The 26,619-nt window shown below is 45.3% G+C and overlaps 2 protein-coding genes across 4 annotated transcripts in view; one reads left to right on the forward strand and one right to left on the reverse strand.

Moving 5' to 3' along the window:
* Positions 1-26,619, reverse strand: part of LOC311236352 (ras-specific guanine nucleotide-releasing factor RalGPS1) — a gene marked incomplete at its 5' end in the record, with an annotated part of 298,894 nt that overhangs the window by 143,222 nt on the left and 129,053 nt on the right.
* On the forward strand, positions 663-25,521 carry angptl2a (angiopoietin-like 2a). Of its 3 annotated transcripts, none has more exons than XM_084325315.1 (5): positions 663-1,244; positions 8,875-9,827; positions 18,732-18,925; positions 22,168-22,438; positions 23,442-25,521. In XM_084325315.1, exons 2-5 carry the CDS (start codon positions 8,918-8,920, stop codon positions 23,639-23,641), a joined length of 1,575 nt encoding a protein of 524 aa, XP_084181441.1. In that variant the 5' UTR covers positions 663-1,244; positions 8,875-8,917; the 3' UTR covers positions 23,642-25,521. The 3 variants fall into 3 exon arrangements, with proteins under 3 accessions (XP_084181441.1, XP_084181442.1, XP_084181440.1); XM_084325316.1 differs by having other exon boundaries at positions 663-1,040; XM_084325314.1 differs by having other exon boundaries at positions 672-792.

A 26,619-nucleotide genomic window follows, 5' to 3' on the forward strand; every position in this document is an offset into this window, starting at 1 on the left:
TGAAACATAATGACTGCATTAAAAGCAATAAAGGCAGATTATTTTCCATTCACAGTGTGTTATCACGTTCAGTATGTACAAAAATTGGGATTACTGTGTATTTATTTTTTAGTAGTACTTAAAACAAATATATATAATAAAAAAATGATAAAGACTACATCACATCTATATCAGTAAATATCAGACATAAAAGAAAAGGTATCGGTATATCCCTAAAAAGAAAGGATTCAAAATAAAAAAGTTTTATTTTCCAGGTAGAAAACCGGCACCACCTCCCTCTCCTCCCCCCTGGCTGGGTCTCTCACCGCACGCCGGGTCAAGAGCCACATGCTCCAAATCTGTGACCTCTGCAACAGTTTCAGCTGGTGTCTGTGTGGCTGGCTGATTCCCCCTCACCCCCCCCCCCCATCACCACCAACACACCAACAGTAACCACGCCGACGGAGGGAGTGGATTAGGCGAGTGGGGGTGGGAGGAGGGCTTGGGAGTGCCTGTGGGGCCGGGCTCTAGGGGGGCTGCAGGGGACAAGGGTCTGGGAGGGGGGGACTGGGAGCCCCCTCGCTCCTGCCGCATGATCTCCTTTGTGTCGAGGGGAGGGGGGGTAAAGAAGGGGGAGGGGCTCCCACTCACAACTTGATTACTACAAGCAGCAAAAAGTGTCTCACCTCTAATGGTGAGAGAGTGAGAGAGAGAGAGTGTGTAGAAAGGAGATAGATCTCCTTTTGAGTGACACACGTGAGTGACTCAGTGCCGGGACAGATGAGCAGGGAGCATGTGGAGGAGCTTTCATAGGTCAGTACTCATCACTTGGACCACAGACTGACGAGGCTGCTTCTGCCGGGGGATGAATGAACCTCCAAGTGAGAAGAGAGAGACAACAACCTCCGAAGAGGCATCCTGTCCCTGGCTCTCAGGACTGGAGTCTTTAGCCATATCAGGGACCGTTAAAACCGCTCCGCCTCTTCGCAAAGACTACATCAAGGCGTTGGATACTTTCCCAGTGATATCCACCTGAGGAACACACATCTCTTTGACGACTGGTAATAAAGGAAGGGAAGGAGCACAAGGGAAGAGAAATCAACTAACAAACTAAAAAAAAGACAGTAAGGATGGATTTGGAATGACTTCCTTCGGTGAAGAGCCTCCATCAATCTTGCCGGGAAGGCAAGGGATTTAAAAGAGAGAGGGAGATAGATAGAGAGTGTAAAAGAAGGAGACTAGAGGGAGAGCAAGGCAATTATCTGGTAAGAACCAGCAGGTTTATTTTTTTTGCTCATGCCTGCGACTGCACTTTCACAGATCTCAGTGGCAAAGCCGGCACTTATGGGACAGATTGTTTGTGTTGTAATTACATATTGGCTGATCTTACGACAGCTGCGTCAACTTTTTTAGAAAGTAGTGCCAGCTCCCTTAAATCGGAGCCTGTGTTACCCTCACTTCTCATTACTGTCTTGTTATTTTGTTACCTTGTTTGATGTAAAATAGTCGACAGACTCCAGACGAGGATTACGGCTTCGTTATTGTAATCATTCATAAGTGGTACTATCAATCACAGAGTGTGCAGTGTCTGAGCCAATTAAGGCTTCATCTATGCTGCGTTGCGGTTGTCGGCATGAGATAACATTGCATTTAGAAAAAAAAACGTCACCTGTTGATCTCATTACTTGTGGTTATATTTCTGTTCAACGAGCTGAATGGAGCTTTTGTGTAGCTGCTGGACTTGGCAAGTTGCAAGTCGAGACGTAGCATGAATCAAATATATTAGTCACTCACAAATCAACAAGGTAAATAGGAGACTGTGATTTACTGGAGAGGGAATGGAAATCATTGGACTGATTCAGGTTTAGTCACAGTGTATGGGGTCGGTGAACCGACAAGAGGCTGACGGGCAGTCAGTTGGTCAGGCATCCATGAGTCAACTACCACTTAACCTACTTTCAATGAACAAGGGGGTGACCAGGTGCTGAGTAAGTTGAGGCAGTATATTTCTCTCTCAGTCTCTCTCTCTCTCTGGCTGTCTCTCTCTCTCTAGTCTCCCTCTCTCTGTGTCTCTCTTGTCTCTCTCTGGCTCTCTCTCTGGCTGTCTCTCTCTCTCTCTAGTCTCCCTCTCTCTCTAGTCTCCCTCTCTCTGTGTCTCTCTCTCTCTCTCTCTAGTCTCCCTCTCTCTCTAGTCTCCCTCTCTCTGTGTCTCTCTTGTCTCTCTCTAGTCTCTCTCTCTCTGGCTGTCTCTCTCTCTGTGTCTCTCTCTCTAGTCTCCCTCTCTCTTGTCTCTCTCTGTCTCTCTCTCTCTAGTATCCCTTTATCTGTGTCTCTCTTGTCTCTCTCTCTCTCTCTCTCTCTCTAGTCTCCCTCTCTCTCTCTAGTCTCCCTCTCTCTGTGTCTCTCTTGTCTCTCTCTAGTCTCTCTCTCTCTGGCTGTCTCTCTCTCTGTGTCTCTCTCTCTAGTCTCCCTCTCTCTTGTCTCTCTCTGTCTCTCTCTCTCTAGTATCCCTTTATCTGTGTCTCTCTTGTCTCTCTCTGTCTCTCTCTCTGTGTATCTCTCTCTGGCTGTCTCTCTCTCTCTAGTCTCCCTCTCTCTGTCTCTCTCTAGTCTCCCTCTCTCTGTCTCTCTCTCTCTAGTCTCCCTCTCTCTGTGTCTCTCTTTTCTCTCTCTGGATCTCTCTCTGTCTCTCTCTCTCTGTAGTCTCCCTCTCTCTGTGTCTCTCTCTCTGTCTCTGTCTCTCTCTCTGTCTCTGTCTCCCTCTCTGTGGTTTGAAACAGTGACACAAGACGTTGACATATGTTTGTGGTGCAGACAGGTCGGAGTCACAGTCCTCAGCAGCTGTGCCTGCCGTCGTATCAAGCTGTGTGTGCGTGTGTGTGTGTATGCACATAGATGAGTGTGCATTTGTGTGTGTGTCACTGTGTGCACGTGGATGAGAGTGTGCATGTGTGTGTGTCTGTGTCAGTGAGTAAGTCAATGGATGAGTGAAGTGACAGAAAAGAGATGAGAGATGAGAGAGCGTGCATACAATTGGAAATGTTTCTCTGAGTGAATGATGTTAATAACGTGAAATCCCAGAAGCCACAGAGACGTCTCGTGTCTGACAACACATGTAGCCTCGCGCTAACTGATGGTTCTTATAGTTATACATGACTTGGGCAGCAGAAGTGTTGAGCGTTGGGCAGTCTGGCAGATAGATAGCAGCCTGGGTCTTGGTTTTTTACTGTGGACTGGGGAATTTATGGCATGTCGACTCTCAGCAATCCAGGCTAAGATACGAACCTATTTGTAATGTGGCAGGAAACCACGCTAAGCCTCGTCTGGCCACGGTTACAGGAGTGATGATTACTGAACTGGTCAGATAAATGCAAAAGCAGCTGTGTTTGTATGTGCGTGCGTGTGCCTGCGTGTGCATGTGTGTGTGTTATTAAGTGCTCCAATGCTTGTTGGCTAAATGCTTAATAACCACACACTTATCACATATGCAAACACACATGGCTGCCAAAAATGATGGGGTTGAAACGTGTGTTTTTGGAACACCTTGGCGCCAACAGGGTTGATCGCCGTGACAATAAGCCAGAGCTGACTCTCAGTGTTCATGGTCCAAAAACAACAACACCAAAGGGAGTGGGGGAGGGAAGGGAAGGAACATGGATGATCATGGGTGACATCACAACGTCTCATTGAGGACAAGTGTGATCATGGGTTACGTCACAATGTCTCATTGAGGACAAGTAGAAGGATATCCAGTCAAGATTTCACTGGAATTGAGTTGAATGATTCTAAATCCAATGGACAACTCATCTCCATTAGTAGCAGATCTCGATAGCAACAGATAGAACATCTCCTAGCGCTCTCCCGACGAGCTCGCTGGTCATAAATGTCACACGGGTCATAGTGCACACCCGAGAGAGAGAGAGAGAGAGAGAGAGAGAGAGAGAGAGAGAGAGAGAGAGAGAGAGAGAGAGAGAGAGAGAGAGAGAGAGCGAGAGAGAGAGAGAGAGAGAGAGAGAAAGAGAGATAATTGCGCTTAATCTCAACGAGACACTCTTGACATAAGGAAAATAAATCATCTGGGTTGCAAAGGCTTTGCTGTGGGCGAGGAGGGGCGTGGTTTCTGGTTTCTTCAGATGTTAAATTTAGCCCCCCTGATTGTCTGAGAGAGCTCAGTTTAACTGAGAACAAACCCCCTGACAACCAAGAAGGTAAAGGGTAGAATCGCAGGTCACTTGGGTCAGAGCGAGCACACAGATTCCCCTGGGAGAGGTCAAACAGAGCCTATTGAGAGCTTTTAAAAGCAGAAGAGACATTGATGAAGCCCCAGGTTTAATATAATGTAACCAAGAGGGACTCTTTTACGTCCTTTAGAAAGGAACACTTTTAAGTCCCCAACTTCAACAAATGTTTTGTTGGTTGTACTTTAATTTGTAAATCAGGTAATAAAAGTAGAAGCTTTGTCACCATTAAGGAAGCCAGCTGGTAGAGAGAAAGAAAAATGATTAAAATACGTTTTCTGTTCAAGATAAGATAACAAATAAAATACATAAAGTCACAAGGTTATTGTTTTTCGAACATCTGTGGGTGCACACTATGACCCGTGTGACATGTTTGACCTGCGATCTCATGCAATTTCCTCTGGCTGCTAGACAGGGATCCCCCAGATAGACAATGCTAATTGGCAGCAGCCCTCTTCATGAGCTCACAAACACTCAAGCCAACAGGCAAACACACATACACTGCAAGATTAGTCTGAGGAGTGGGTGGGTGGGTGGTGGTGATGGTGGGGGGGAGGAGTTGAGATGTTGTAAATGGACCATGGTTGTCAGGAAGACATATGCGGTGTAGTCATACCACGCCTGGCAACGGTGCTAATAAGCATATAAGCCACCAACACATGCACACAGGTTACGTCAAATGTGCAAGACCATGGACATGATTTCTCTAAAGAACCTTAATCCCGCTTGATCTTTAGTTTTTTTTTTCTGTTTATATAGTCCTAGCCATTCAAACAATATAATGGACGCACCCAATGGCAAACGAGAAATCCAATAAAATAAAAATCGTTGCGCTTCATTGAAGCAAGGCCTACTGCCGACTTTTTTAACTGGCTGGGATCTACAAAAGAATTCCACTGATAATATAAATTCTATTAACGTAGGAAAAAGCGAGGTCATTCGGAATTGTGCCAAGCGATGATGGCACACACAACTGATTTCACAAACGAGTGACAAAGAAGTCTAAGGAAGGACAAAGTCGGATCCAATTCCTCAATTCTGTTAACAATGTGTGAAAGGAGGGCCACGCCACGACACGCTATAAGTCATCTGGGGAAGCTATGAGAACTCACGCCAGACAATCCACTGAAATGGAATAAAAATTCCTTTTGCCTCATAGATCAAATGTGCTCATGGTTCACTTGAGTGAGGGAACCTGGCTTTATATTGACTCGAATCAAACATGTCTTCAAACACCGTAGACTAGAGGACTAACGAAAACACCAGCCACGGCGCTAGGTCAGAGCCATATGAAATCCGTTTAATTTTTTTCCAAATTCCATTTTATTTTTTTCCAAATTCCGTTTTTTCCGTTTTAATATTTCTGAATTCTGTATTTTGCTTTGTATGCTCATTTTACCATCAGAAATAGTGTCTAATAAGTGGGAATGAATAAATGTCCACAATTTAATAAGATATAACAGACCATTTAATAGGGCTGTCTTAAATACTTCGAAGCTTCGTTCGATGGGCATGGGATTCGAATATGAAAATAAAATTCGATTATTAAAAAAATAAAATAAAAATTATATATATTTTTGCAAAATCAACTCTGCCTCTCTTTGTTCTTTTTTGATCCACTTTTTCTCCCATTTTCTATATTTTTCCTCCCATCCCAATTTCGTATCATCCAATCCAACCCTCCCCTGTCACGAACGCTGTTTCTTGCCTCCCACAAGCCGGCTGCAATGTGGACTAAGTCATACATAGCACAAGTCCCCTCCGGTACTTGAGGTAACAGCAGTTGCATCTTTTCACCTGCGTAGCTCGATCTCTTAGTGGCGAGGAGTAACGCGTGGGAGGCTCACGCTGCCCCCGACACTTCCTGATTCTACTGCGCAGGCGCACCAACCGACCTGTAGGAGTCGCTGTCCACAACGCCCGATCCCCACCCATCAGTTTCCCACCCCCTAATACGGCCAATGTGTATTAGTATGAACGACCAGCTAAACTGAAAGCAATGTGGAGCGCTGGGCTCGAACAGGCGAGCCCAGCGTCTCCGCATTCGTGGCGAGCGCCTTGCCCACTACGCCACATAGCCGCCCCTCTGCCTCTCTTTGTTAAGCAATGCTGTTTGTTATTTAAGATGAGGTCGGACTCGGCACTGACAGATTTGTGTTCATTGTGCTGCTTTTATAAAGCCTCAAATGACGGCTTACAATATTTCATGAAAGCAAAGTGTTTTGTTTGTCTAAGATTTAAAAAGGTTTAAACTTTACAGCACTGACAAAGTTGAACAAAGTGCTGTACAAGTCCCACAACATAAAAAAAAAAAAAAAAAAAATTATAGTTGATTCCATTTTTATTGCTCAATTCCGCGATTCCGTCCGCGATTCCGTGATCGCGGATTCCATATGGCTCTATGCTAAGTTTAGAAATCCACCGACAGATGAAATCTGCATTGCCGTGACTTATCTGAGTGAAGATGCAACAGTGCACTGTGAGTGATCACTGTGTCTTTCCAAAGCCGTTACCGCTGAGGGGAGACCCCGGCCTGTGGATTGTATCGCTGAACATTCCGATCATGTGATAGCATTCCTTCCCATAAACCCGTGTAAGAGACATCATCATCAAAACATGCCCTCATATCTGACTGTAAGCCGAGACTGATAACAGTGGAGAAGCTCCACATCAACACAACAGGGGCCTCTTCTCCGTGAGCTGCTCGGTGGGAAGGGCTTTCTTGGATGGGGTCAGTGCAGACTGCAGAGGGAAAGGCATTTTGGATGACGCAGTACGTTACGTTTGGACCTTTCCATCAGTGACTTTATTCAGAGCTTGAGAGATGGGAACGGGGAGGAATGGAACTGCGGGCAGTGTCGCGGTCCAGTGACATGAAATGTTTTGACATTCTCAGGATTCGTTCCAAATCACAGAGAGGAACTCTCTGTGAGGACAATGGGTAACGACATTTCGTCAAGACATGCGATCCAAGCACAAACACAATTTGGGGAGCATTCCAGTTTAATTAGTTATGTGTAGCCTCTATACACGGAGAGCTCAGGGCTTAGTACAGCTTGATCTCATAAGCCATGCCAGCAAAGCCCCCCGAGGATCCTCTATTGTGAAGAGTTTCTCTCGGGTTAAGACCAAGTAAAAGATGCACCAGTGACTTTTTTCCTGTGAAAAGTCCTTTTCAGTTGCATTAAAAAATATATATATATTAGACGTACATTTAATAGTTAAGTTAAAGGAACACGCCAACTTTTTGGGAAATTAGCTTATTTGCCATCTACCCTGGAGTTAGACAAGCAGATACATACCCTTTTCTTCTCTGTGCATGCAGTAGGCTTAGGGAACGGCCACACCGTTAGCCTAGCTTAGCGTCATTCACTGGAAGTAGGTGTGCCGTCGTAGCCTCGTTCCCAACAGTCACGAAATACACTCCAAATACAACTCCAAAACATTCCTGTAAACATGTGGTGACCTGTGTATTTACCACGTGGAGAAAAAAAATGTATAGACATTTTAGTTTTCTAAGCAGATATATACTCGGAATATTTTTTTGCCGAACCACTGCTGCCTGGGCGCAGTGATTTCATCAACTCAAAAGCCCTGTTTTTCAAAAAGTATATATCTGCTTAGAAAACAAAAAATGTCAAATATCTTTATATTTTTTTTTTTATTTCTCCACGTGGTAAATACACATGTCTGTTTACAGGAACATTTTGGAGTTGTATTTGGAGTGTATTTCGTGACTGTTGGGAACTAGGCTACACTGGCACACCTACTTCCAGTGAATGACGCCAAGAGAACCTCAAGACACTTCAGTGTATAGTGCCACTATGTAGGCAGACAGGCTTCCCTCTGAAGACCAAGCACCTATGTTGGAGGGTTGTTTTTCCAAAATACGCTTTCACAAGGTGGTGTTGCCATTTCAGAGAGGAAGTACGAGAGCTTCAGTTGAACGACATGCCATCTTCTTACCTGCTTAGGCAGGCTCAATGAGAAACCACACAGAATGTATATTGCAGCTTTGCATGGAAAACTATTCTTAAGTTACTCTTAGTTACTAGATGGTAGTTTTCCCACAAAAGGGCAACCTGTCAAAAGCCTCTTTGGTAGATTAACTGGACTTTTTAACAGACTAATTATCCTGCATGAGGGAGGATACTTTGATGCTACAGGAAGATAATGAAGGTTCCACCAAGAACCAGAAAGAGCACGGGGGGGGGGAGCTGTCGACACATGTGACGAGTGTTTATAGTCTGACACGGAGCAGACCTCGAGGGTGAGATGGTTAGAACAATCCTTGCATTCCTCCATCACATCCTCAGCCAGGAGCCTTTCTATTGCCCCCGCACGGTTTACATTTCTCAGAGGAAAATGGGATTAATTAGGCTGAACAGCAACACCTGAGGGTGCCGACCAGGCCCGGCGGTAATAGTGTAACGTAGACAAGCTCCTGGTGTCGGTCACCGTTTCCATGGGGAGGGTTGCCAGTGAAAGTCGCTGGACCACTTTAAAGAGCGGGAAACAGTCAAAACTGGAACAGTGTGTACATTTTGGGATGATATAAAACAAACCCCCCCCCCACTTGTTCCATGTCTGTGGTCAGTGAGTGGTGCGGAAGAGTGGGCGCTAAAATGTTTTTTCCCATTTCCTTCTTTCCAAACAGAAACCTTCCTGGTGCCACAGGCCGAGCTGGACCCAGCTGCACCATGATTCTCCCTGTGGTGGTTTCACTGGCAGTCCTGTTGGTCTGCGGTCCTCGAGCTTCTCTCCAAGAGGAGGCGCAGGAGTTCGACAGCAGAGACCAGGCCCTGGAGAGGGAGTTCATCTACGCCGGGCGGGAAAAGCGTGCAGTGGCCGCGGACCCCACCTCCTCCTCGTCCCAGACGGACAAATGCTCCTACACCTTCATCGTCCCACAGCAGAAGAGCACCGGGGCCATCTGCGTCAACTCCAGGGAGCCCGAGGCCATGCTGGAGAACCGGGTCAACAAGCAGGAGCTGGAGCTGCTGAACGGCGAGCTGCAGAAGCAGCGGCGGCAGATCGAGGCGCTGCAGCAGCTGGTGGAGGTGGACGGCGGCGTGGTGAACGAGGTCAAGCTGCTGCGCAAGGAGAGCCGCAACATGAACGCCCGCGTCACGCAGCTCTACATGCAGCTGCTGCACGAGATCATCCGCAAGCGAGACAACGCTCTGGAGGTGTCGCAGCTGGAGAACCGCGTGCTCAACCACACGGCCGAGATGGGGCGGCTGGCCGCGCGCTACAGAGACCTGGATCATAAGTACCAGCACCTTTCGGCCCTGGCGGGCAACCAGAGTGCCCTGATTATACAGCTGGAGGAGCACTGTAAGCGGGGTGGACACTCGCACGGCGTGGAGCGGGAGCGGGAGAGGACCCGACCTGTGCGTCCTCAGCAGCCCGTTGTCCCTCAGCCGCCCCCACAGAGACCTGCAGCGCCTCCCGTGAACCCTAAACCCTACCACCCGCCAACCTACACCCGGCAAACCAACCAAATCACAAATGAGATCCAGAGTGACCAGAACTCAAAAGCGGTGCCGCCACCACTACCCACAATGCCGGGTGGCACAAACGTCCCATCCACCACAAACAAGCCCTCTGGTAAGTACATACCATACACAGTATGTTGGATCTGGCACCGTCAACCCCTCCCCCTTGTATCTCTAATAAGGCTAGACAGAGGCAATAAGTGAAGTTGTTCTAGACGTCACTAAGCTCGGGGGAAAGTTATTCTGTTGTAATCTTCAAAGGGTGCTCAGGAGAAGCCGTCAACACTATGTGCAGCACGTGACTGAACGGAGAGAGAACCTGTGAGCACTGAGGCAGAAATCTCTGCCTTTCTGCTCGGGTCCCAATGTGGATTTATGGAATTAATAATGTCATTGCGTATATTCAGGGCCATAAATAGTTTGACAGCTTTTCTTAAGCAGTTCCCTCCGAGCACACAGCGCTCTACAACACTTCTACACATTCCAAAGAAAATACCCTTGACTGAGCTACGGCAGCATAATAGAGATACATATACACACACCGCAGAGCCTTTCAGACACTGAACAAATCATTTTCGCTCCTCGCAAAGCCTTCAGGCAGGGGAAGAGGGCTGATGGATGCGCGCAGTGAGACACTGGAAAGGGGGCCTGGCGTGAAGCCTATATAAACATCTGAATACAACTATATTTATTGAGCCACAGCTTGTTGGGGTCCGTTCTTCGGATGAGACACTTTGGAAATGAGCTTCGGACAGGAATAGGGGCACGGATTGGTACAGCAACTGAAAATATCTCTAGTCCACCAATCAGATGGCTCTCTCTCTCTCTCTCTTAGCCTTAACTGGCCTGCATCCAGGCCCAAGAGACCAGACTTCTTTCCACTGTGTCCATCTCTTGAGTTCTTAAGTGGAGCGAGAAGGCAAACAGCAGAGCAGGACTGTCAGGCAGAGGCAGAGCGACATTAATCTGGAGATTCTTATCACAACATCATCAGTGCAGATCTGTAGAAATTTAGTCAGCCACTGCTTCAGTGAATTACTGGCTGTGAACAAACATGCAGTAGAGACACACCGCCTGGCTTTTCCTTTCAAGGGGTTGGATGAGAAAAAGCCACCAGAAAAGATTTACACTTGTTTTGCTTCAAAACACAGGAAACCAAGTGGGCAAAGTTGCCGTCTGAGGGGCGAGCCAAACACATTTGTGAAGCCTATCAGTCTTTCCTGGTTTGCCTGCGTCGACACAAACCCTGCAGCTATAAGAGATAATCAAGTCAAAGTCAAGTCAAAGTTATGTTTATTGTCATTTTTGCCATTGACATGGAAGCACGAGATACAGTACTCAGGTCTCGGTTATAGCCATTTAACACTAGATAAACTAGAATAAATACTCAAATAACTACTGATCCTCATGATAGACATACAAACTGATTAAATAGAAATCCAGTAAAAACGAATCATTCAATAAAAACAACGAATTAATTCAATAGAAAACGAATCCATTCAATAAAAACCTAGTCCAATTCAATAAAACTAATTTGATTCACTGATTAAAAGAGAGATAGGTGCCATAAAGTGCTACGGTGCAGTGTGCAGAGGCATGGCAGTGATGAGCTGCGATTAACTGTTCAGTCGTCTCACAGCATCCGGGAAGAAGCTATTCTTCAGCCTGGTGGTTCTTGCATGTCAAGGACAGAATGCATGTCAAGGGGGGAATGCCTGTCAAGTACCACCATAAAATCCCTACTCGAGATCCATAAATGTATACTTGTTGTGAACATAAAGGGCAACGTCCTAACAAGCAAATTAAACCTTTGCGTCACGTCTCAAAAGAATGTTCCTCAGCGTGACAATCAAACTGAGCAAGTTGACCACGGCCGTAACGAGACAGAATGACCTTCCCTCTCCTTCTGTTGCCGTTAACAACACATCATAACAACTACGAAAACAGTCTTCACAGGATCTATCCTCATTGTGCACTGATGAACTCATTGTTATTTTTGTTCCACATTCAAAACTTAAAAACATTTCCACTGCCAAACAAATGTAGTAACGGCCGTGGAGGAGGCATACGGTACACTCACAGCTGGACACCGGAAGAGTTTAAATTTACTTCGACAATACACGCAAGGCAACAATGACCATCATTCAATTAATTAAATTCTTGGCGTGCCCACAGTTTGGAGCTAACAACAAAGCCAACTGCATCTCGATTCATGACAGCGGTATCCTGTTGATCCAAAGTGGTTGTCCCTCGCCGACCATTGAGAGCAAAAATAGGTTACAATGTAAATTGCATTATCCATTGGTGGTGCTAGAGCTTGGATTTAGATACCATGCCATGTAAGGCTACATGCTGAATCTGTATCACTGCAGGGCCGGCTGGTCTAACCTTGAAGTAACACGGTGTATGTGCAGACGCAGGAGCTCCTGCAGTATTTCAACTCACACCCCTACGTTCCACTGTCAAACATCTCTGGCCAAACAGGACGTAAACTAACCACTGCTACTTTTACCCCTATTATTTCCCCTCGACATATAATGAATGAATAATATTATTATATTATTGTTCCCCCCATATCTTTTAGTCTCTTTTATAAATAAGATCCGGTAATTAGTTGAAAAAAGTTAAATGACAATCGTTTAATTTCACGGCATCTGTGCAGCCTTGTTTATTCACTGTGTCCATGGAAACGACGACGCAGCCATAAAAGGTATGGTTTATCCGTATGTAGAAAAGACATAGCATTATATTTTGTTTACATTTCTGATACCTACATCACTGTATAACTCATAAATGTCCATACAAGCTTAATTTTATTTGTTATTTATAATATTATACTTTATACACCCAATTCCAATTGAATACTGTAGCTGTATTTTCTTTCAAACCAATTTGGCCGCTGATTTTCCAATTTGGTTTGTGATTTTAGAGTGTGAATTCAACTAGCCATGAACAATTGTCATCTATTAAGATTTAGCCAGTTTATTAGCCATGTTACTCAAGGACACTGGAGTTGGACTCTTTGTATGCACAGTACCTCACTGCAGACACCCACGTGGGTCCTGCTCAGTGTCCTGAGGCACGGACCGCACACACAAAACATGGGTTCAACCGCATCATAACCCATATCTTCCCATATTAGTAACCGCTCCAATACAACATGATTAAATGGTGGAGCATCTCTTTGGAACATCTGGGAAAAGTTCCCGAAATGGGAAAAACAGATTTAGCCCCATTTCCAAAACATGCTGACAGGTTGCACACCATGCAATTTCCCTTTCAACGCCCACTTATGGGGGGAAAATGCGTGTCAATCAATGAGACACAAAAACATGAGGGAAATAGATGGTGGAATACCAAAGCAGTTATAGAATGAAGAGGGGGGATGGGGACAGGGGGGGGGGGGGGGGGTCAACCTGTCTGTTGATTCCTTGTCTTGAATCAGTGTCAACACGGGAAAACAATGATTTGTTGATGGGACTTTTGCACAGGGGAGTGGGGTGATGATGGTAGGTGTTATTTTTTATGTTGAAAACCGGAGCTGTGGGGCTTGCAGTGGGACTGCTGAGTGATATATCACCGTACAACAGGTGGTCAAGTGTGCTGTAATGCTTACTGTAGATCCTCACGTTTGGAATGCCATTTAAGCCATAGCGGAAATAGCCGTTTAAGCCTTTGCAGAAATAGCGGAAATAGCTGGGATGAGGAAAAGTTGTTACAAGCAAGGAACAATAAATGCGACGTTAACTGCAGCATCACAATGATAAGAGGATAGAAATGACCCAAGAGGGCACCACCACATCAGATGTAATGGCTGACGCTAGTTCTGCTGACCTACATGTGTGGTAGTTTCCTAGGGAGGGCAGTGTTGTCACAACTGATTTAACTGGAAATTAAAACATTTCACGCCCATCCAGTCAAGCCATTGCAGAGGAACCGCTAACGGAACTGCTCTCCAGACCACAGAATGAACACGCGTACCAAAACCCGCACAGCACAATTATTAATGCTTAGCATCTTATCATTCTTACCCAGACATGTGTGTAGACTCTAAATCAGGGTTGGTATATACATTACAATCTCATTCCTAGTTTTTGGAATCCCGAGGAGACCAAAGAAGGGAGGGGTTTACGATCAAACAGGGTCAAATATCTCTGGGTTTTGCTACCGTGTGTAAGGTTATCAAATTTCTGCCACGTGCGTCTATGACACGAAACCCTCATATACAACCTTGTAGAGATTAGTCTAAATTCAAATGGTGGGTTTCCCCTTTCTCTCAACACTGCTTACTCCGCACATAACCTTGCCTCCATTTACAGTTCATTACTAGTGGTACTACTACTGTTACAACCTCAAAGCGTGATCCATCAATATTAAGCCTGCATGTCGTTAACATCTCAAATGAATACTGGAACTTTTATAGAATAATATATATACATTTATTTGATTGAGAGTTCATTTTCAGTTGGCTACAATCTATCTGATACCAAAGTAATCAGTTCGCTACAACCTACCCGACACCAACTGACCATTCCTTTGTGCTCGTGATTAGCTATGTCAACGGTCCGGGAAAAAGTCAACTCTAGATGAGGGAGAGAACGCCTTCTAGTGTGATCTTAAGCCTTTCACTGCCACACTACAGAAGGTTAACCCTTTGTGTGATAGTAAAGGGTTAACCTTCTGTAGTGTGGCAGTGAAAGGGTTAACCTGATGTTGTGTGGCAGTGAAAAGGGTTAACCTTCCGTGTATTGTCGCAGTGAAAGGGTTAACCGTTTGGTAGTGCGGCAGTGAAAGGGTGAACAGACAGCCCGGCAGAGGAAAAGGTTGGCTGGTGCTGTGGAAAAAAGGTCTTGGCAGCCAGACTGATTCACGAGGTGCGAGGAGGATTAGAGCCTTGCGTCTATGAAAATGACAACACCCATCAGACCATGGGGTCAGAGAGGCACGGAAGGGGGGGGGGGGGCTGGAGGCCTGAACACACAGGATCTCTCAATTGAAACAGGACAGGTAGGATAGGGATTGGTTTAAAAAATAGGACAGGTAAGATAGGGATTGGTTTAAAATAGGACAGGAAGGATAGGGATTGGTTTAAAAAATAGGACAGGTAGGATAGGGATTAGTTTAAAATAGGCCAGGAAGGATAGGGATTGGTTTACAAATAGGACAGGTATTACTACTGAAGGTGTTGCCGTTTTAAATTCCTAATCTTCATTTACGTCATATTGTTGTGATTAAGATAAAATAAAATAAATAAATAAGCCAGGTATGGGAGGGATTTAAAGATGTGGGAAGTAGAGAGGACACGCGATGGGGTGGGGGTGGGCTGCAGGTCTGTGTGTTGATTGATGACAAGTCTGGCGCGAGAACCTGCTTATCAAACGCAGACACGTCTGCATGTGGCATTCTGTAACACTGTCCGCTCCAGCAGGTCAAGAGGCACACATAGTCTCACCATATGTCACGTTCACAACGGGCGTCTGTAAGCCAGCACTAAATCACATGAGTGGAGAGAGCAAGACAAAAAACAAGTATGCAGCAGGTGCAGAATCCGCCGTGAGGGATCCAGTGTGTATCCTACGACTCTTGGGAAGGGAGGGTTAGGCGGGTGCCGGTGGGGTTTGGGGCAAGTGAAAACGGAGACAAATTAGATTTGTCAGGCCCATTTGTGTTGGCAGTCAGCGAGAGCAGGCTTCCGACAGAGCTCGGCTACTGTTCCATATTACCTCGGCTCTTCAAACCCGCTGCACGTTCTCCCAAAATAGAAGAGAGACAGGACCGTCGTGGAGTTCTTCCCCCTAAATGAGCGTTACGCAGCTGGGTTGAAATGGCTGGCACACGGGTGGGGGGACGGGGGGACCAACCACAACATCTTAAAGCCAGGGAGAAATGTAGGTGGTGTATTTCACTCACCGCCACCGCACTCCTGCGTGCAGCGTGTGTGGGCAGCGGCAATCGGAGGAGGGAAGAGAAAAGTGCCTCATCCGAAAAGCGGCAGGAGGGCTCTTTCCTCTCACTTGCTCTCCGAGCGCTCAGCAAATGTTCCCACATGAGGTGGGAGGAGAAAGAAGAACCCTATACTGCCTCTGTTTGGTGCCGAGATCAGAGCATCAGATGTGAGGGCAGAGGAGGCTGCCAGCAACAGCTCCCAGGGTCTCAAGACAACATGATGGAAAGTGTAGAGGTGCCATTTCTCTCAAGGTTGTCCAGGAGAATTTAAAAGGCACCATTAGTCTATGGTCACATGCAGTGTGCCTGCCTTGTTAACATGTTACAGTTTCCAAATGGTGTCCCTTACGTGCACTTGAATGGCATCTTCCACTATCATTATACTATGTGGTTTGGTGAAAATGGCTGAAAATAGTATTTTATTAGATATTTTCCAGGGCTGCATTTTTAACCGTTTCAATTAATTTTGGAGGAGGTTTCTCATTACTTCTGGGGGGTCACAGGGTGCATTGGATGGGGGGGGGGGGGGGGGGGGGGGGGGGGAGTTCATTCATCAATTCTTTTTTGGTGCTGGATTCTTCTGGACATATGATCATGTGTAGTTTTAAACTTAGCTGCCCAATATCAATTTACCACATAGCATCTCTATGCTGTGTGCCCATGACACCCCCCCCCCCGCACACACACACACACACACGCTACTCTGCCAGACATGCAGTCATAATAAAAACAACACTGCACTTACTACTCAGGTTGCAACGGAAAATCACTAAACGACCTTATTAAGAACCAGCAGGAAATGATGTCTAGGGGGCAACAACCCTTCTCTAAGTATTTCCCAAGCAGGGGAAGGAAGAGAGAGACAGACACGTCTGGATAATGAGCTTCACCGTTTAATATTGAGTTGCGCTAATCCAATGCCATAGAAAGGGCTTCAAATTACAACGGGCATACTTTAGGGCTGCCGCTTTATAGTTACGTCATAAAGGGATGCAACTCTACGGACCTAGAAGAAGTGGTCTTCTACTACAAACCGGAGCTAGATCAGACCGCGTCATCATCATCATCGTTGAAGATGGCAAACTGGTTGCATTGACTGTTCCTTGTAGCCAGCAGCACCAGCCCACGGAACTCAGCATCACCAACCTCGGGGGACCATTCAGCTGCCTCTGTCAATAAAATGCCATTACCAGCAGTGGTATTGAGAGAAAACACTTTAGTACTTGCTAATCTACAAGGACTACCGTTAGCATACTTGTGTTGCTAAAGCGCTCGTTACCTCTTTCTGCAGCCCTCATGCCAGTGTTGTTTTTGGCCCCCCGGTCCGCCTGGCGGCAGCTATTCCCTCGTCCAGAACCACGGCCAAAGTCAATGCTAGGTCTAACAGCAGAGAGAGGGGGGGGGGTCCCAGCACTCAATAATGGCATTTAGAGAAAGTGGGAGACTTTATATCCACAGACTAAGGGAACAGTCCCGAGGCAACAGTGTTACAACTGGCCAAATGACCAGAGGTTGTCAGCAGGTTGGAGGCTGCATGTGAGCTTAACTGTAGGGGGTAGCTTTCCCAGTCCAGAGTCTAGACCTGCCAGAACTGAGTTAAGTGTTGTCCTAAGAGGGAATATCATACACAAACATGCTACACACACACACACACACACACACACACACACACACACACACACACACACACACACACACACACACACACACACACACACACACACACACACACACACACACACACACACACACACACACACACACACACACACACACACACACACACACACACACACACACACACACACACACACACACACACACACACACACACACACACACTGTATGTGTGAGCGCCTAACTTTGTACTTTCTCTAACAGTTGAATCAATTCAGACTGTCAGATTTCTTTATTGAAATATTGGAACAGCTTTGGCATGATATGGTTGTCCTGTCCAACCTTAACACATATTTAAGAAGTAAAATACCACTCCCGACTCTTGGGGCTCTAGTTCCGTCAATCATTTGGCGATCTCAAAAATGATTGTGGAGGGTTGTAGCCAATGAGTGTGGCTTTCCAATGATACCCCATCTGGGGATGTATGATCTAGGATCTAGGTGAAAAACTAACAACAGCCGAATGAATTGAAGTCTATGAGAAAACTGAGTTTTTCTTTTGTACACAGTTTACCAAAATCACTCCTAATCACTCATTTCTGAATGGATCTTTATGAAATTTGGACATATACTACATAAGGCTTCAGGCTATGGGTCCGTGTGTAAGCCATACCACCTTCTGGGGAAATACTACCCCTGGACTACTAACTACTACAGAAATACTTGAGTAAATGGCGGCTGGGTGGCGCAGCAGACATTGCACTCGTCACCAACGCAAGAGACACCGGGTTCGAATCCGGCTGTCGGCGTTGCCTCCGGCTTGGGTCGGCCGTCATACTAACTCAATTGGCAGAGTTAGCGGGTGGAAGTCGATGGGTGGTAATCTGGACGTTGTGGACAGCGACTCCTACAGGTCGGTTGGGGGGCGCCTGCACAGCAGAGACAGGAAAATGGTGGATAAAAAGACCTATGTTACTCTATTTCATTAGCACTAAAAGTGAATTATCTTTCTGGAATCAGAAACTTCAGAATGTCATCTTTCAAAACAGACCAGGCTCATGCATGTGCTATAAGTATAAAGTATGTTGTTTTGGTTTGCAAAAATAGTATGCAGTCCTAAAAAACTAAAACGGACAATTTTGGGGGCGCAGGTTAACACTCACACAGCTACACACATTCACATCTGGGAGCTGCCCAGTACAACCAGACTGTTGGCCAACGAGAAGCTCCACTTCAGCGGTTGGTATCGAGGGACCGGAGAGCATTATTCATTCACTTCCCCGCTCCAGAAGGGGGGCGACCTTGCCTTCACAAGCCCCGTCTAACCTTTAAGCCACCGGTCACCACGGGATCATTGGCAAATAAACTGCAGTGTGTATATTTTGAATTGAAAGTGTGAACCCAACCTTGATACTGCCTTCCGTTCTTACGTAGTCCCTTAATCCCTTGTGCAGGTCCCTTCAAAGACTGCCTACAGGCTCTGGATGACGGGCACACCAAAACCGACATGTACCTGGTGAAGCCAGAGAATGCCAACCGGCTCATGCAGGTGTGGTGTGACCAGAGGCACGACCCCGGTGGCTGGACGGTCATCCAAAGGCGTCAGGATGGTTCCGTCAACTTTTTCAGGAACTGGGAGAATTACAAGGTAAATGAGCTGAAGGAGAGTTTCACTGAAATCTGTGTAACGTTAGCCAGAGTAAATCGGAGTAACGTCAGCCCGGACGTTAGTCTGCAATCACCGGTTTACTAGTAAACCAGTCCACTGCTATCCAATGACCTGCTTAAACAAGAAGTGCCATCAGCTACATAAAGCAATGTATTTAGTCTATATAGAGAAATCTAGGTTGATTGCTTACAGTATGTTGACAGAATCCTCTCACTGCCCAGAGCGTTTCCATTTGCTATAATAGCAAGCAATCCCGGCGGTGGGTGGTCAATACAGTTAAGACTTATTTAACCGGTGAAACTGATCTTGGCTCTTATTCGTAGGTTACCTGCTGTTGCTTATTCAGGGCACAGTGGTTTTAAAAAGCATGAGGGGGAAACATGAGTGGATAGAACACCGCTTCCTGAGGTCGTTACAGAACGAAAAGAAATGACAAAAATGCATTAGACTAAAATTATATTTAAACGTCTAGTTTTAGTCGTTGACTAAAACTAAACAATATTCAAGTGACTAAAACTAATATACATTTGAGTCAAAAGACTAAAACTAAATCAAAATCAGCTGCCAAAATGAACACGCTATTTGAGGAACACCTGGTGGCTCCGGGTGAACATGGTGTCAGATGACGACCTCCCAGATGGTTCTGTGTAACGGACCATCTGGCGGATCAGGTTAGCGTCGGCCAGTGTGGCTCCCCAGCTGGCTGGGCTTGCTTTGGGTGGATTAACAACCGGGCCAATCAATCTCTGTTGCTTCCATGTTAGCTCGCTCGCTAGCTGGCTAGATTACCAGTGCTGATGATGTGAAGCCCTAGGGCAGGGGTTCTCAAACTTGTTTATACCACAACCCCATTTTATTTAGGATTTATTTTGGCAACCCCACATGTATCGCATAATTTCAACGTGGAAGTAAGGAATATCAAAATAAAAGCACACGTTGTTGAACTTGATCATACATATTTATTCAAAATTTCTATTACAGCACTATGTTATCAATACACATTTATAAAATGAGGCATATTTAGCCAAAATATGTTGCCAGAACATTAAAAATATATATATATATTTTACTTGCCAATGCATGACCCCACTGTCACCTACCCGCGACCCCACTTTGGGTCGTGACCCGTAGTTTGAGAACCGCTGCCCTATGAGATACACGATTGGTTAGAAGTAGAATTAGTTTTTGCCCAAATATATATTTTATTCTCATAGTGTTTTGGGCTGACAAATGACTTGACAGACAAACCCAGCACAGTAGGTCCAACTGAAGCCTGGTAAAGCCCCTGGTATTTCTCAATTCCTTTTGACTGACAAGTGTTTTGTTTATAGTGGAATACGTGTGGGCAGACACACATTTGCACAAACGTGGGAACGGAGCAACAGCTAAAATCGTACAGATCAAATTAGCAGTAGCATGACGCGTCACGCAGCTCGTACCAATATGGCATTGTTGCCACAATGCCATCCACCCAGCTCACTAGCCACGACTGACATTTAATAATGATCACCCGTTATTCAATTACTATCACCAGGCGTTTGCTAAAAAAGAGCTAAAAGTGATGTTGTAATTTAGCAACCGAGGGTCTTCCCCTGCTTTCCTGAAATGTTGCTGTAAATGCTTTGATTTGATTGGTGAAAAACAGGAAAAGGTCATTGAGTACAGAGTTACATTGATTCTCTCTGCTCATAACTTTCTCAAGTCACACGAAAAGCATGTTACTTGGAAACGGCTTCATCGGCCAATAGCAACAAAACAAAAATCATTCCAATATTATCCCGTGAGCTCAGAATTCACTTGAGGCACATTACATCAATACTAGGTTCCAGTTATTACATCTATGCTACGTTGCTATGGTGACATCTATGTTCCAGGGGTCACAACTTGTGAAGTGAGAAATTCCAATCGACCCATCTCAAACCCCACCCTCTACTCTTGATCCTTTTCAAATCAGCAACAGTTGTGATTGGATGACAAAGAAAAGAGGGAGGCACTTGATATAGGCCAATTCAGACATTGGATGATTTAAGGACCCTAACTATGGAGTGAAGTTTCCACCCTGATATATCACTGGTTGGAACAAAAATGACATAAGCCGCGTGTGTCGGGTGAGACATTTGGCTGCTTTACATCCTGCGACACAAACGGGACCATTTGGACCAATAGACCTGTCTCAAACCCTGCCCCTTTTCTTGATCCTCCAATCACAACTGTCGCTTACCTCGGACAAACTTGGTTTGTCCGAGGTAAGCGACAGTTGTGATTGGAGGATCAAGAAAAGGGGCAGGGTTTGAGACAGGTCAATTCCACCATACTGTACATCCCCTTTAAAGATCTAGATCAAGAGCCCAATGGAACATTTCCAAGCCCCCTCTCTCTTTTGCAACGCAGCACCTCAAGACACACGAGAGTCGCCAATTACACACTCGCAGTTGGCAGCGAGAAAGGGCTCCCCTGTGATTCAATCCATGTGCCATTTAATAGGAGCCAGGGACCCAGACGTGCAGTGAGCTTAGAGAGAGAGGATGTCTTAAACACATCCTGCCATTATGCGGCCACTCTTGACATCAGACCAGTGTCGCACAGATGCTGTCGTGCCCCGTGACTCCGCTAGCATGGGTGGTGTGTAGCCACAGATATAGCCATGGGCAGAAAAACGGTTATGTTGGCTCTTTTTCAGTTGCAGAACAAGTGATGAGAATGCAGGTATGGTTTCTGCTATCAAACTATGTATGGGCTTACAAGACACATACACAATAAGTATATAGTATACTTAACAATAAGTATATAGACCAAGATGGCCACAAAAAAGAGAACTAAATAAAACATAACAAGCTGTAAACAATGTACTTCAAAGAAACAAGAGGAATTCATATACAATTATATAGGATATAAGGTGTTTTATAGTGCCATGCTTTCTCCAAAAATCCTGCAAAACTGAAAATCTCCTCCACAAAAAACCAACTCAACAACTCAACGCTCAGACTTTCCAAAACAAATCCGGATTTACAAATTGAACTTTCTTAAATAAAACCCTCCTCAAGTCGGTGCACAAGGGACAGTGAAAAACTAAATGAAATTAATCCTCCATCACTCCCAGATCACAGAGAACACACAACCGCTCCTCCTCAGGTGTACCTTGGAATCTACCCACTGGGCACAGAGATATAAATGGATAATATTCAAAACCACAGTAATTCACCGTCCTCTTCCTCCTGCAGCAAGGATTCGGGAACATCGATGGCGAGTACTGGCTCGGCCTCGAGAACATCTACTGGCTGACAAACCAGGGCACGTACAAGCTACTGGTGACGCTGGAAGACTGGTCTGGTCGCAAGACCTTCGCGGAGTATGCAAGCTTCCGCGTCGAGTCCGAGGCCGAATTCTACAAGCTGAAGGTGGGCCGCTACCACGGTAACGCCGGAGACTCCCTCACCTGGCACAACAACAAGCAGTTCACTACGCTGGACAGGGACCACGATGTGTACACAGGTGAGTGCACCACATGAGAACGCAGCCAATGAATGAATGAATGATCATTACATTTATATATCGCTTTTCTAGACACTCAAAGCGCTCCCCACAGTGTAGGGTGGAAATGGCCTCCTTCACCACCACTGGTAGCACCCAACCTTGGGCTATGTAGGCTCAATGGCTGCCATACACTGGCACCAGGCACACGTCACACTACTACACAATGGTTGAACATCTCAGGAGACAGGGATTGATATCAGCCAATCACCCAGTGGGCGGCAATAACTGAACATCAGACTTCACCAACTCAGTGGGTTTTGCCACAACGCACCCCCCTCCGGTTCACAGAGAACCAGGCTGTGGTCAAGTATAACACGTTTTTGAACTTCGTCAGTTGAACGGATGGCAGCGGGGATGACTATGTGATCGCTCATAACAAAACGTCATGTTTATTGATGATACACCATTAGAGCAAAGCTCAACTTCAAAGGAAAGCCTTGGAAGGTAATGCGTGACTAAAGAGATCAGAGGCTCCTGTGAGGGGGAACAGATGAAGGAGACAAGTGCTCATTTCCACATGGTCAGCCTTTTTCCCCACAGATGCCCTACTTAGGAGCGCAGAACAATGGCAGAAGCTCAGGTTGCCATAGTTCTCTGAAACTATTCCATTCCAAGAACGAGGTGAATAAGGAAATATTACAAAGGCCACCTATGGGGGAATTTGCTGAAAAGAGCCTTAATGCTGGAGTTAGTCACAGCAGGCCTGACTGTACTGATTCATGAGCACACTGTTGTGCCAGTCACTCCACAGCATGACCCTAGCAGTGCAGCAAAGTCTCAGTGGACTCCACTGTCCAGTTTTGTAAGCAAATAATCGGCCACAGCGAATGGAGTCATACAATGACGTGGATTAGAAAGGTGGGCTTTAAGCAAATTAAAGAAATAATGGAATTTACACTAAACACTGGGTGATTTGAATGCATGTCCAATAGACTAATTTTCACTTCTTGTTTGTCTGTAGGGAATTGTGCCCACTACCAGAAGGGCGGCTGGTGGTATAATGCCTGTGCTCACTCTAACCTGAACGGCGTGTGGTACCGTGGCGGGCACTACCGCAGTCGTTACCAGGATGGCGTCTACTGGGCCGAGTTCCGGGGTGGAGCTTATTCCCTGAAGAAAGTGACCATGATGATCCGACCTAATGCAAACACCTTCCATTAAGACTTCAGTCACTTCAAAAATCTAAATCGCAGGCAATTTTTTTTTTTTTTATTATTTAATTTTTTTAATGGGCATTTCCCCTAAAGTGACCCCTTTTCCCTATCCTGAGAATAGGTGCAATTCATTTAAGCTTCAGTTCCAGCTTCTTGGTTCCGTTTTTATTTTGTTTATTGCTTTACGTTCATATAGCTTCAAAGTGCAATGGCTGACCTGGTTAGGAATTAGGGAAGGTTTTTCTTTTCTTTTTTATTATTCCTTCTACAGGTTTTTACTGACCTTGCTGGACACATCAAGCAATACTTTGGAGGATTCTGGGTAACAGTTTACTTCTTCTGAAGTAGTTGGGAAAACGTGTTCTCGCCAAAGAACTTGCTAAACTATTGCATTCACGAGACATGGGACTTCAATTACATGATATTGGTGTCCTTTGTGACACAGACTTTGCACAAATGCATGAATGAATGGCAATGTTGGGGCTAGTTTACGATGTATTGCTCTGCAGTCAAGGGTAAAAAAAAAAGTGTATTCCAAGTGTATTCAATTTATTCACTGGTTGTGAAAAGATAAAATGGGAAATATATTTTGTGTCTATGAAGAGTATGCATACAATAGTACTTCTCCTAGGAAACTCATTTTACAGTTCAAGAACAGCGCTGTTATCCAAGTAGTTGTGTAATAAAAACCGCAATGTTTTAGATTTTCCCGTCAGTGGAAATATGACACAGGAATTCATATCCGGTGACCCTAACCAAAAACACTTACTGGTGATAAATGATACTTGATGTTATCCTTTCCTGCCGACATAAAATGGCTAGATTATTTGGAGAGGAGGGTAATCCAGCTATTTGTTTAGAAAGATCTTTCCCCCCACAGATTCCCATAAGTAATTTTGAACTGGAAATGTCCATATTTCATCCAAGCAACTGACTCAACACAGGAACTTGTCAATTCCCATAACAGAGGAGAGAGACAAGTGGCTGCCTTGAGACTTCGGTGTTCAGCTACTGTGAGGAATTTCCTGGATGAGGTGGTGGGGACTTAGGTTAGGAGTCATGGGGTTCAGGGGAGGAGAGGTCATGACCAGAAACACTCAATCTTTGTCCCAGACCAGGCTGCTTGGAGAGAGTCATCATCACAATGTCCTAATGAACCATTAATGGGAACAGGGTCACCTAATCCATTCAACCTTTCTCAGGATATGTGCTCACCTTGTGGGCCTTTTGTAAGACCCTCGTCTTATTATTTACTACGATAAGTTCAAGAAAGTTGACCCAGATATGGTAGGCTGGTGGGAAACTGGCCTCAAATTCCAGCTTCACCTTGCAAGAACGCATATGAAAATATAGGCTGAGCGGACCTATATATTTTCAAAACTCCTCAAAGTGTAAACACGTTCATTTTCTCTTTAATGGGCAAAAATGGGCCCCGATAGATACTCCACATACCAACCACTCAAATGACCCTGGGTTCGGTCGAGTGGCCCAAACTCGCAGCCTCGATTCTTATAATCATCCCTGTTCACGCAGTCTGAGCTTTCGTTAGGGAGAGACGAACCGGCGATAAGAACCACGTGGCGGCTTTCGGTGATACAGACGGGTGATCTAATGAGACCAATTTCTCTGCCAGTAGTTTGAAGACCTCCCCCTTTTGTCATAACATGTAGACCATGTGTGTCCAACTCAATTATTCCACATCGATTTCAGTGAAGACCCATCAGCGGCCTCTCGGCGTCGAGAGGCAGGACGCGGCGGAGGCTTCAGCGGTCAGTCCGCTGTGCTCCAGGAGGAGACGTCCGCTCTGTACATACGTTGTTGTTTTGAGATTATTTTTGTAACATAATGTATCGGATTTGCTGTGTATTAAACTTGCAATAAACTTTGTACAGCGATGTTGGCGTTTTCCATTATGTCGTTTTGGTCAGTCTGTGAGACCAGTTTCAGAAACTCATCCGTTCTTCTTTTTTATTCCATATTTATTATTATTTTTTTTTTTATCCACTTTTTCTCCTCCTGTTTTTCTGTGTTTAGTCGTTATGCCAATCCCCCCCCCCCCCCCCCCCCCCCTCCCTCCCCTTCCTGGTCGTTGCTCGCATGTGGCCCCCCACTGGTCGGTCTAGGGAGCCCTGAAGTCTATCAGATGCTTCCTCCGAGACATAGGAGACAGCCAGCAGCCTCTTTTCACCTGGCAGCGAGGACTCTCATTGGTGAAGTGTAACGTGTGGGAGGTCACACTACCCTCACCATCTCACGCCCTCACTGTGCAGGCGCCCTGACCGACCTGTAGGAGTCGCCGTTTACAACGACCAGAATACCACCCCACCGGCTTCCCTCCTGCTGACTCTGCCAATTGAGTCAGTATGACGGCCGGCCAAGCGGGAGGCAACGCTGACAGCCGGATTCGATACCAGTATCTCTCGCGTTGGTCACGAGCGCTTAGTCCGCTGCGCCACCCAGCCGCCCTCCATATTTATTTATTCATTTTTATTTTTATTTTTTTAACGTCTATGAGACGCTGCACTTTGAAAACGGTATTCGGATGATTGATTTACACTTCCTGTAAAAGCGTGCCCTGAAAGACTTTCCTATGGGCAATAAAAAAAACAAACAGACAAAATCACAAGCACATACCTTGCATGACAATAATATTCACAAGTATGCATTTGTGTTTAGCAAGGGACTAGATTGCACAGGGAAATGCACATTTTACAGATTTATTATAATAGTATTAATATATTATTATTATTATTTCATCATCATCATCATCATCATCATCATCATCATCATCATCATTATTATTATTATTATTATTATTATTATTATTATTATTATTATTATTATTATTATTATTATTATTATTATTATTATTATTATTATTATTCAATTAGTCAAGAAAATCCTATGATTACTAGTTGACTGTATTTAGTGGAGGACAGACTAAATACACATCACTGAATTGTTATTGGAAACCAACTGAATAAC

Source organism: Notolepis coatsorum (assembly GCF_963971535.1).
Source record: "Notolepis coatsorum genome assembly, chromosome: 11".
NCBI classification, from domain to species: domain Eukaryota; kingdom Metazoa; phylum Chordata; class Actinopteri; order Aulopiformes; family Paralepididae; genus Notolepis; species Notolepis coatsorum.

Bases quoted from the DNA above. Each gene is read 5' to 3' on its own strand.
- angptl2a (XM_084325314.1), top strand. From the start codon at position 773: ATGTGGAGGAGCTTTCATAG. The intron at 793-8,874 runs GTCAGTACTCAT...CTTTCCAAACAG, and splicing joins ATGTGGAGGAGCTTTCATAG to AAACCTTCCTGGTGCCACAG. The intron at 9,828-18,731 runs GTAAGTACATAC...TCCCTTGTGCAG, and splicing joins CACCACAAACAAGCCCTCTG to GTCCCTTCAAAGACTGCCTA.